Here is a 12,479-nt window from a genome sequence, read left to right on the forward strand (position 1 = left end):
TTAAATGAGAGCATTTATAACACATTTTCCTTGTATGAAAGAGCTCTAGTCAAGGTACTAGACTACTGTTCTAGGAATAGGTCCAGGAACCTGCTTGTGGGTACTGTTGACTGAGGCCTGAGGTCATCTCATTTTTAATAGTGCTGTGACTAGTGTCGAGGAGGGGGCCACGGCTCTGTATGTGTATGGGTTGTTGATGGGTTTCAGGCTCCTTGGCAATGGCAAGTGAGAAGACTGTCCTAGGAGGTGAATGAAAGGACCAGAGATTGTTTAAACCAATGTTCCCCTTGAATGGGGTCCCCAGAAGCCAAGAGGGTCGGCTTCCAGAAAGGACATCTGATGTCCCAAACTAATACAGAAGATCCATTTAATGTGGTCACAGAGAACAACCAAAATATTCCAAATCCAGAATTAGGTTATAGAGCCTCACAGATTGGACTGTAGATTGATCCTATGTTTGAAATTAGGGTTCTCTTGAAATAATCAGGATTCACAGATGCTCTCAGTTTGGGCAATTTGTGTCTGGCGAAAAGTGGTACTTCAAGGTCTACAGACTTGGGTCTGGTGGGGCCTCTGATGAGCTGCCTGAACTTAAACAAGTCATTTAATCACCGAGAATCTCGGTTTCCTCCTCCGAGGAATGAGAACAAAAATTATATCTTCCTCCCAGAGTTACTGTGAAGATTCAGTGTATGCCAAAGCCTTTTACGGTCTACAACTCTCATCATTAATAGGTAAAAGGAGAGGGGGCCAGGATCCCCAACCTGTTCATCCCTCCAAAAAACCAAAAACCTGCTGCCAAGTGGAGTCAATTCCGACCCATAGGGACCCTATAGGACAGAGTAGAGCTGCCCCACAGAGTTTCCAAGGAGCGGCTGGTGGATTCAAACTGCCGACCTTTTGGTTAGCAGCTTAGCTCTTAACCACTGTGCCCTCCTGCACCTTCCAAATCAGGGACACGGTGGGAAAAGCTACAGCCTCAGGACGCACGTGGAACGCAGACCACTCTGTGCGCATGAGCCAAATGCAACTCCTGCCAAAGCCTCCACGCACCCACCGCGCCACCCCATTCTCCCCACTGAGCCTGCCGACACGAAGCGTTTAGTCCTTTATTGCGCCAGGGCCTCAGGGAGTTTCGTAGCCGGTGGGAAGAGCGTTGACGCGGGGATTGTGGAAGAGAGTGTGGTTGCCGTCACCCCAGGAGTAGGGCTGTGGAAAGAGGGCCAGCAAGTTGTCAGGGCTGCTCCGGGGGTCCCCGCTGCTGTCCCCTCGCCCACCCGCTCGTTCCCGCCCCTGAGCCGAAGCCTCGGGCCCCGTTACCTTGGTGCGGATACGGAGGTGGTGGTAGGGGATGAACTCAGGGCGCGCGCGGTGGCCCGAGTGGAGCCAGGAGTTGATGGTGCAGATGGCCACGCTCGGGAGCGCCAGCATGAAGCTCAGGAGGCGCCAGGTTTTGGCTGGGCCCAGGGAAAGAGGAGTGTGAGATGAGTGAGAAGCGGGAAGGGCAAAAATGGGTGGCTGGGCCCGGGCTTTCGGGAGGTCTGAGGGGGAGGGGTTGGCTGCTGGGGGTGTTGCCGGTCCTGGAGGTTGGCGGGGGCTGCGGGGGTGGAGGTAGGTGGGCAACGTCAGGAAGTCACAGAGTCAGATCCCGGCCCCACTCACCTCCAGCTCCTCCGTGGTCTCCCTTGGCTGCAGTCGCTAAGCCCCGGCTCAAGGACCTCAGAGGCAGAGCCATTGCTGTGACAGAAGCTGAAAACGACAGCACTGTCCTTTCAGTCTCCTTCACTGGGGCTTAGGTTCCCCTCCCCTCATTTTGGGCCAATCACTTGTTGAGCCTGGAACACCAGTGGCTATTTTTAGGGGTTTTCTATATTTAAAAAGGGGCCGCCTGGCATGAAGTCCTCTCCAGACAACTGCTGTACTTTGGCTCTTATTTTGGCAAGGGGACCTTTAACATACAATATGTCATTCTTTTTTAAGGTTGCAGGAAATGATTTTGTTCAATACTCCTCTATTTCCAGTGCCTGGCACACAGTAGGCCTTTAATAAATATTTTTCTAGTGAATTGTCTTTTTGTGTCAGTTTTGTATCTGTAAAATTGTAATACTTCTTACCTTAAATGATTTTTGTGAATATAGGAAATGTAGTTCACTGTCTCATGTTTTTGCAAAGATCAGAAGTCACTCCATTTTTAAAAGAGAAGCAACTAAGAATCTTAGGTAGCTCACAGTATCTGTGGTAAGGCCAGTTTTTTTCTGGCCTTACCACAGATGCTGTGAGCTACTAAAAAAAAAAAAAAAAGCCAGAGAGCCCTAGAATCTGCACAGCCAGAAACAAACCATTCTGTGGGCCAGCTGCAGGGAGACACCAGCACAGTTTACACTGCTGGACACTGGATGCCCAAAATGGCATCATTGCTGCCCTGGAAACCCAGATTCTTTCACCCCATCCTCTCATAAAAATGGATTCTTCATAAAGCTTGTATCCTCAAGTTACTCTCTTCTGAATCAAAGAATCACATAGGTGCACCAATTAGTCAACACATCCTACTGGCAAGAAAGGCTGGGAAATGAGTTCTGGCTACTGCCTTTTTGTTGTTGTTGCCATTGTCATTGAGTATATTCCGATTCATACCAACCCTACAGGACAGAGTAGAACTGCCCCATAGGCTTTCCAAGAGAAAAAAAAAAACAATGCCCTCAAGTCGATTCCGACTCATAGTGACCGTATAAGGACAGAGTAGAACTGCCCCATAGAGTTTCCAAGGAGCGCCTGGTGAATTCGAACTGCTGTCCTGTTGGTTAACAGCTGTAGCACTTAACCACTATGCTACTAGGGTTTCCGGCTACCGCCTTAAGGAGGCAAAAATTCTGTTGTGGGGAAAGCCCTCAAATATGGAAAGAGTATTCAAAAGATGTTGGGCAGCCACAAATCTGACAAGTGTCTACTGCAAAGTATGTTATTTTAATCTGAAAAATCTGATTACTTGGAGGAAAAAGAAGAAAGCCTATTCATGCCTATATAAAGCCTGTATAAAAGCAGGTCAGTGGTAATTTCTCAAAAAACCAGAACTACCTTATGACTCAGCAATTCCACTCCTAGGCATATACCCAAAAGACTTGAAAGCAGAGACTCAAACAGAGACTTGTACACTGATGTTCATGGCAGTACAACTCACAATAGCCAAAAGGTGGAAACAACCTAAATGCCCATTAATAGATGACTGGATAAACAAACTGTGGTACATACGTATAATGGAATACTACTCACGCAGTAGAAGAAACGTCTTGATACATGCTACAACATGGATGGAGCTGGAAGACATTATGCTGAGTGAAATTAGTTAATCACGAAAGGACAAATATTGTTATGACCTCACTTATATAAAAAGACAAGAAAAGGCAATGTATGGAGACCAAAGTTTATTAGTGGTTACCAAGGCGTGGGAGGTAGGGGGAAAGGAGGGGAGAGTTAACAGTGCTGGAAAAATTGCATTAAGGGTAGGGTTGCACAGCTGATCATTGTAATTGCTGTCAATAAGTTGTACACCTGTGAAAAGCTGAACTGGCAAAAAAAAAAAAAAAAAAGGTCAGTGGAGAGCTGCAAGACAGGGCAGGGGTGATGTCTGCCTTGGTCACTGTTTTATCCTCAGCACCCAGCACAGAACCTGGCATGACCTAGGTGTTCAAAAAATATGTATTTAGTGAATGCTTGCATAACTTGACCCTAGGAATGCAAATAAATTTCCATTTAGTCAGAACAGAACAGACTCCCTTTAAACCAGCCCAAGCCAGATTTGGCCCAGCCCCACATGTGCAGAAAGGCCAGCTGTGACCATCAGTTGGCCTCAACGGAGGATGCAGCAACAGGTCAACAAATCAGAAAGAAAATCATCACTCGGACCCCATTCCAAAGCGAGAGGTCCAACAAGAACCACGTTACCTCCTGTTTTCCTGGCTGCCGTAATTCCTGCAATGTCTTCCCTACCCATTCCTTCTAGATTTTTTCCTCCCCAGTGCACTTGTACAGCTACCTTTTTGCTACCCAAATCACATATAAACCCTGCTTCTCCATAGCTCAGGAAGTCAGATCTGAAGAGCTCCCTCCTGGCTCCTTGGTCTGCACATTACCATAAAGTTACTTTCTCTTTCTCAAAAGCGGGTGCCCAGATTATTGGAAAGTCTGAACGCACTGGACAGAACCCATATTCTAGGATTCAGCAACATTTGAACCATGTTACTTTGGTTAACCGACAGAAATACCTTTTTAGCACCACAATCCAACTGGATGCCCCAAGATCTGATCAAAGGCTGATGTGGTCATATGTACATAACCTGAATTTAATATATAAGAGAAAAAGGAGCAAGGTAGATTTTTAAGAAGGGTCTCCATACCTGCTTACACTTCCTTAGTGTTTTTTTTTTTTTTTTTGATAACCTGTAGGACAGTCAAATGTTACATAGCATTGCTAAATCATTCTTGAGCCCTCACTGAGTTATAATGAAATTCTTTCTACGTTGCTTTTTCCCAGTAGGACTTGGGAATAGCAGCCAAGAAGATGGTGACCGCTGCCATCGCATCAACTCCAGCTCATAGTGACCCTATAGGACAGAGTAGAACTGGCCCATAGGGTTTCCAAGGAGCAGCTGGTGGATTCGAACTGCTGACCTTTTGGTTAGCAGTCCAACACTTAATCACTGTGCCCTCCATATACAGTTTCCTCAAAACTGCTCCCCACTTATGACTATAGCTTATGAAGAAAATAGAAATCCATTTCTGGGGTATTTTTACTTGAAAAAGGTTATAGGCTCCTTCTCTCCTTTAAATAACCCCTGAGTTTTGCTGGGTCACTGTCAAACAATCCCCTCAGCTTGGAAGCTCCCTCCTGAGCTGAGCTTTTCTCCGCCGCCGGGATTTGAATGCTTTGAGGTTGCTACCATCCTCTGCTGATACCGCCCTCATGTGGTGCACTTATCCAAGTACTCAAAGACTTCTACTGAGGCAGCCTTTTCTAGGCTGATCATGGTTTTGTCTTACTGCCTCTATGTTGAGCTGGGCAGAACCGGCTCCTGCAGACTTTGTACCCACCACTGTTGCACAAGTTACCTCTCACACAATTACTTGGGCCATGGCCAAAGCCTCCAGTTTTTACAGGTTTAGCTTCGTCTTCACTTTAGGCAGAGGGAAGAACAAACTTACCAGTTGTTAAGTAAATCCCAGAGGGCTGCATCTTAGCCCTTTTTCAGACATACCTCGGCTGCTGGTGGTGAAGGAAGTGGGGCAAAGACTCAGTGTCAGTTTCTCTTGTGCCTCTTTTCAGGGACGCTACATGCTTTTTTTACATGCTATGAACCTATTTCCCAAAGCAAAGACCAGTCATAACGTGTGGTCTATTAAGTATGAATTTTGCTTATGAGAGCCCTAGGACAGAATATTTGAAATCAGAACCGTCCCAGAAAGACAATGGCACGGGTTAACTAGGATAAACGGCAAAAGGAGCTGGAGATAAAACAGAATCGGGGAGGACCCCACCAGTGAGCTAATGGCAATAGGATGAATAGGGTCTAAAGAGGGATGACGAGTTTCCTCTGCCCTTGGAAGGGGCTGGAAACATTCTAATGGAAGTCTACTGTTTTGTGTGATCTGCCCAATATATCCGGTTGCTATGAGTTTTTTTTTTTATGAGTAGAAATCCACTTGACCGCAACGGGTTTGGTTTATGAGTAAGAAGCAACCTGACCGCAATGAGGTTTTTTTTTGTTTGTTTTTTTGGCGGGGGTGGGGCAATATAGTCACGCCATCTTCTGATAATAACACCCTGGGTTTTCTTTGTGAGCTCAATTCTCTCATTTTAAGTTCACAGTTTAGGTGGGGTTGACTCTAACTCCCACCTGCTCTTCAAAAGGGGGGGGTCACATGGTCCAGATCTAACCAATCAGAGGGTTCCATTTTCCTGGCCATTGTGATTGGTTTAGGGAGGGAAAAGAGCCCGTGAGTCTCAATTTTGGGACTTCTTTCTTGAACTATTGAGACACAATAGTACTCCAACTGGACCTGGAGCTGCTGGAGCCTCAGGCTGGAGCCATGGATGGAAGCCAATATCGAAGCTGTTTTTCAGAGCAGACTTGAAAGATGGGGAGAGGTCTAACCTTGTCAATGTTCTTTGAACCCCTGGATCAAGATGTGTCAGAATTGAAAAAGATCTGTACCCTTAGATTTTTCAGTTACTGAAACAACAGATCCCCCATTTGTAAAATCCAGTTTAAGATGGGTTTTAAAGTCTTAATTAATTGTTAAACATTTTTGTGAAATTAGAATCTACAACATAAACTTTTCCCCGCAGATTTCCGATTTCTCTTTTCCTGTACTGTGATCGAAGATCCCTGGGTGGCGCTAACAGTTTGTACTCGACTACTAACAAGAAGGTTGGCAGTTCAAACCCACCCAGCTGCGCGGCAGGAGAAAGGCCTGGAGATCTGCTTTCATAAAGATTCCATCCAAGAAAACCCTATGGAGTTCAGTTCCACTCTGTAACACGTGGGATCCAATGAGTCAAAACTGACTGGGGAGCAATGGGTTTTGGTTTTGGTTTCTTTTGGTACAGTGATCCATGTTATTGATGCTTTTCCCCTTAATTTAAGATTGGATTTATATCTTCTATAGATACGATAGATATAACTGCCTTTTATAAAAATTCTGGAATATGTATGATTTTAATTAATTAAACTTAACAAGTCCTACTTAAATGAAGGGATTTAATATTTGTTAAAATGAAGTTAAAAAACAAAACAAAAGCCGTTGCGGTCAAGTCAATTCCAACTCACAGGAACCCTATAGGATGAAGTAGAACTCCCCCTAGGGTTTCCGAGGAGCGGCTGGTGGGTTCAAACTGCTGACCTTTTGGTTAGCAGCTGTAGCTCCTAACTGAAGATGTCAATATATTACACATTGGGGATACAGTCCAAGTTGCTAAAGGTTTAACTGACTCTTTGTGCTTTTCTTTTCTCCCTCCATTTCATAATACTGGTACACATCAAAATAAATCTATAAATTGTGACCTAAGTCTATTTTATTCCTAGGAAGAGACCCTTAAAACAAGTTGATAAGTGTCTGAATCTGGATATAGGAGTACCAGAATCTTCTGTATGTGAGCTCAACCGTTATTGTAATCTTCACAACTTTAATGCCATTGGTTGTTAATAATTGTCCACCTACAATTCCTGCCAGAATCATCTCGACTTACACGTCATCAGGTCTCTCTTTGATGAACCTCTCAAGAAAAAATAATTTTAAAGAAAAGTTTTGTTAGTCTTTATGTATATTGAAGAATGTTGTCTTTAACTTGCTTCTTTTTGACAATCTCCACAATGGTAAAATCACCAAATTAAATTTACTTAATGGATGGTGGCTGTTTGGAGCGTAGCAAGAAGTTGAAAGGTTTGCACTTCATTTCCATTTCTGGTTGTGTTTTAAGTTTCTTAAAATTATTTGATTACTGTTACAATGTTTGGAAACCCTGGTGGCGTGGTGGTTAAGTGCTACGGCTGCTAACCAAAAAAGTCAGCAGTTCGAATCCACCAGCTGTGCCTTGGAAACCCTCTGGGGCAGTTCCGCTCTGTCCTATAGGGTCGCTATGAGTTGGAATTGACTTGACAGCAACGGGTTTGATTTTTTTTTATCTTGGAAGGTGTTATAATATTTATGAACAGTGTCAAATGCATCGTCCATATCTACAATTATTCTTTGAATGTATATAACCTGATTAGCTCCGTCTTTCTTTTGTGTGATGATGCATAAAAAAAAAAGTTTTTTTTTTTAAAAAAGGTGCATAGGTTTGGGGAGGCGGAGCCAAGATGGCGGACTAGGCAGACGCTACCTCGGATCCCTCTTACAACAAAGACACGGAAAAACAAGTGAATCGATCACATACATAACAATCTACGAACCCTGAACAACAAACACAGATTTAGAGACGGAGAACGAACTAATACGGGGAAGCAGCGATTGTTTCCAGAGCCTGGAGCCAGCATACCAGTCAGGTACGGCACAAGCACAGAGACCTGCTCCACCCCCCTGAACTAACCCCGGGAGGGGGACTAGCCAGTTCCATGGGCGGCGTGGGACGCAGCCGTTAGGAGAAGTCCCCGGGAGGCAGTGACTGATCTTGGAGCAGAAAGAGCAGCACCTGAGCCGGGGAACCGTCCCACAGGGATTTGGACTGCACGCAGGTACGCCATAAACACGGAGAGTTGCTCCACCCCCTGAACTAACCCCGGGAAGGTGACCATCCGGGTCGCGCGGGCGGCGTGGGACGCAGCCGGTAGGAGAAGTCCCCGGGAGGCAGCGACTGGTATTGGAGCGGGGAGAACAGCGTTCCAGCCGGAACACTCGGTCGCGGCACAAGCACGGGGAGCTACTCCACCCATCTGAACTAACCCCGGGAGGGGGCCCACCTGGTTCACGGGGGCGGCACGGCCACGCGGCTGGAGGGACGAGAAGTCCCCGGGAGGCAGCGACTGATTTTGGAGTCGAGAGTGCACCGTCCCAGTAGGGGAGCCTTGACGCTGGGCGTGGGGCTGGAAGCGGAGGATCTGACCGTGACTCCAGCGGGCCAGACCCCCCGGGGGCAATCTCCACACAGACAGCACACATAGGCGACGCGCCCGCGGGAATCTCAGATATAATAGTCTTTCCAAGCAAGACAAGCAACTCTGGCTATATTCTGAAGTGCTACTCTCCTATCTCTCTGTTCCCTCCCCCACCCTCCCCAGGCGGCTTCATTAACATCTGAATAGCCTGAGCCAGAGGGAGAACTCTGATAGGGATCTGACTGCAGTTTTTTTTTTAGCGGATTTTCTGGAAAAACTAGTTTCCCAGTGATGGCTCGGAGACAACAATCCATATCAAACCACTTAAAGAAGCAGACCGTGACAGCTTCTCCAACTCCCCAAACAAAAGAATCAAAATCTTTCCCAAATGAAGATACAATTTTGGAATTATCAGATACAGAATATAAAAAACTAATTTACAGAATGCTTAATGATATCACAAATGAAATTAGGATATCTGCAGAAAAAGCCAAGGAACACACTGATAAAACTGTTGAAGAACTCAAAAAGATTATTCAAGAACATACTGGAAAAATTAATAAGTTGCAAGAATCCATAGAGAGACAACATGTAGAAATCCAAAAGATTAACAATAAAATTACAGAATTAGACAACACACTAGGAAGTCAGAGGAGCAGACTCGAGCAATTAGAATGCAGACTGGGACATCTGGAGGACCAGGGAATCAACACCAACATAGCTGAAAAAAAATCAGATAAAAGAATTAAAAAAAATGAAGAAACCCTAAGAATTATGTGGGACTCTATCAAGAAGGATAACCTGCGGGTGATTGGAGTCCCAGAACAGGGAGGGGAGACAGAAAACACAGAGAAAATAGTTGAAGAACTTCTGACAGAAAACTTCCCTGACATCATGAAAGACGAAAGGATATCTATCCAAGATGCTCATCGAACCCCATTTAAGATTGATCCAAAAAGAAAAACACCAAGACATATTATCATCAAACTCACCAAAACCAAAGATAAACAGAAAATTTTAAAAGCAGCCAGGGAGAAAAGAAAGGTTTCCTTCAAGGGAGAATCAATAAGAATATGTTCTGACTACTCAGCAGAAACCATGCAGGCAAGAAGGGAATGGGACGACATATACAGAACACTGAAGGAGAAGAACTGCCAACCAAGGATCATATATCCAGCAAAACTCTCTCTGAAATATGAAGGCGAAATTAAGATATTTACAGACAAACACAAGTTTAGAGAATTTGCAAAAACCAAACCAAAGCTACAAGAAATACTAAAGGATATTGTTTGGTCAGAGAACCAATAATATCAGATATCAGCACAACACAAGGTCACAAAACAGAACGTCCTGATATCAACTCAAATAGGGAAATCACAAAAACAAACAAATTAAGATTAATTAAAAAAAAATACACATAACAGGGAATCATGGAAGTCAATAGGTAAAAGATCACAATAATCAAAAAGAGGGACTAAATACAGGAGGCATTGAACTGCCATATGGAGAGTGATACAAGGCGATATAGAACAATACAAGTTAGGTTTTTACTTAGAAAAATAGGGGTATATAATGAGGTAACCACAAAAAGGTATAACAACTCTATAACTCAAGACAAAAACCAAGAAAAACGTAACGACTCAACTAACATAAAGTCAAACACTATGAAAATGAGGATCTCACAATTTACTAAGAAAAACGCCTCAGCACAAAAAAGTATGTGGAAAAATGAAATTGTCAACAACACACATAAAAAGGCATCAAAATGACAGCACTAAAAACTTATTTATCTATAATTACCCTGAATGTAAATGGACTAAATGCACCAATAAAGAGACAGAGAGTCACAGACTGGATAAAGAAACACGATCCATCTATATGCTGCCTACAAGAGACACACCTTAGACTTAGAGACACAAACAAACTAAAACTCAAAGGATGGAAAAAAGTATATCAAGCAAACAATAAGCAAAAAAGAAGAGGAGTAGCAATATTAATTTCTGACAAAATAGACTTTAGACTTAAATCCACCACAAAGGATAAAGAAGGACACTATATAATGATAAAAGGGACAATTGATCAGGAAGACATAACCATATTAAATATTTACGCACCCAATGACAGGGCTGCAAGATATATAAATCAAATTTTAACAGAACTGAAAAGCGAGATAGATACCTCCACAATTATAGTAGGAGACTTCAACACACCCCTTTCGGAGAAGGACAGGACATCCAGTAAGAAGCTCAACAGAGACACGGAAGATCTAATTACAACAATCAACCAACTTGACCTCATTGACTTATACAGAACTCTCCACCCAACTGCTGCAAAATATACTTTTTTTTCTAGCGCACATGGAACATTCTCTAGAATAGACCACATATTAGGTCATAAAACAAACCTTTGCAGAGTCCAAAACATCGAAATATTACAAAGCATCTTCTCAGACCACAAGGCAATAAAACTAGAGATCAATAACAGAAGAACGAGGGAAAAGAAATCAAATACTTGGAAAATGAACAATACCCTCCTGAAAAAAGACTGGGTTATAGAAGACATCAAGGAGGGAATAAGGAAATTCATAGACAGCAACGAGAATGAAAATACTTCCTATCAAAACCTCTGGGACACAGCAAAAGCAGTGCTCAGAGGTCAATTTATATCAATAAATGCACACATACAAAAAGAAGAAAGAGCCAAAATCAGAGAACTGTCCCTACAACTTGAACAAATAGAAAGTGAGCAACAAAAGAATCCATCAGGCACCAGAAGAAAACAAATAATAAAAATTAGAGCTGAACTAAATGAATTAGAGAACAGAAAAACAATTGAAAGAATTAACAAAGCCAAAAGCTGGTTCTTTGAAAAAATTAACAAAATTGATAAACCATTGGCTAGACTGACTAAAGAAATACAGGAAAGGAAACAAATAACCCGAATAAGAAATGAGAAGGACCACATCACAACAGAACCAAATGAAATTAAAAGAATCATTTCAGATTATTATGAAAAATTGTACTCTAACAAATTTGAAAACCTAGAAGAAATGGATGAATTCCTTGAAAAACACTACCTACCTAAACTAACACATTCAGAAGCAGAACAACTAAATAGACCCATAACAAAAAAAGAGATTGAAACGGTAATCAAAAAACTCCCAACAAAAAAAAGTCCTGGCCCGGACGGCTTCACTGCAGAGTTCTACCAAATTTTCAGAGAAGAGTTAACACCACTACTACTAAAGGTATTCCAAAGCATAGAAAATGACGGAATACTACCCAACTCATTCTATGAAGCCACCATCTCCCTGATACCAAAACCAGGTAAAGACATTACAAAAAAAGAAAATTATAGACCTATATCCCTCATGAACATTGATGCAAAAATCCTCAACAAAATTCTAGCCAATAGAATCCAACAACACATCAAAAAAATAATTCACCCTGATCAAGTGGGATTTATACCAGGTATGCAAGGCTGGTTTAATATCAGAAAAACCATTAATGTAATCCATCACATAAATAAAACAAAAGACAAAAACCACATGATCTTATCAATTGATGCAGAAAAGGCATTTGACAAAGTCCAACACCCATTTATGATAAAAACTCTTACCAAAATAGGAATTGAAGGAAAATTCCTCAACATAATAAAGGGCATCTATGCAAAGCCAACAGCCAATATCACTCTAAATGGAGAGAACCTGAAAGCATTTCCCTTGAGAACGGGAACCAGACAAGGATGCCCTTTATCACCGCTCTTATTCAACATCGTGTTGGAAGTCTTAGCCAGGGCAATCAGGCTAGACAAAGAAATAAAAGGTATCCGGATTGGCAAGGAAGAAGTAAAGTTATCACTATTTGCAGATGACATGATTATATACACAGA

General features: G+C 42.8%; 1 protein-coding gene across 1 annotated transcript in view; it reads right to left on the bottom strand.

The window, feature by feature from the left end:
• Positions 1-1,102: 1,102 nt before the first annotated feature.
• The window catches only part of LOC126087254 (cytochrome c oxidase subunit 6A2, mitochondrial), a 35,548-nt gene continuing 24,171 nt past the window's right edge, over positions 1,103-12,479 (bottom strand). Inside the window, exons 2-4 of the mRNA XM_049904542.1 lie at positions 1,663-1,749; positions 1,321-1,457; positions 1,103-1,209 (exon numbers count right to left, since the gene is read on the bottom strand). Coding sequence (XP_049760499.1) covers positions 1,126-1,209; positions 1,321-1,457; positions 1,663-1,735 — 294 coding nt within the window. The 5' untranslated portion in view covers positions 1,736-1,749 and the 3' untranslated portion in view covers positions 1,103-1,125. The remainder of the gene's footprint in view (positions 1,210-1,320; positions 1,458-1,662; positions 1,750-12,479) is intronic.

This window comes from Elephas maximus, chromosome 12, assembly GCF_024166365.1.
Source record: "Elephas maximus indicus isolate mEleMax1 chromosome 12, mEleMax1 primary haplotype, whole genome shotgun sequence".
Taxonomy (NCBI): Eukaryota; Metazoa; Chordata; class Mammalia; order Proboscidea; family Elephantidae; genus Elephas; species Elephas maximus.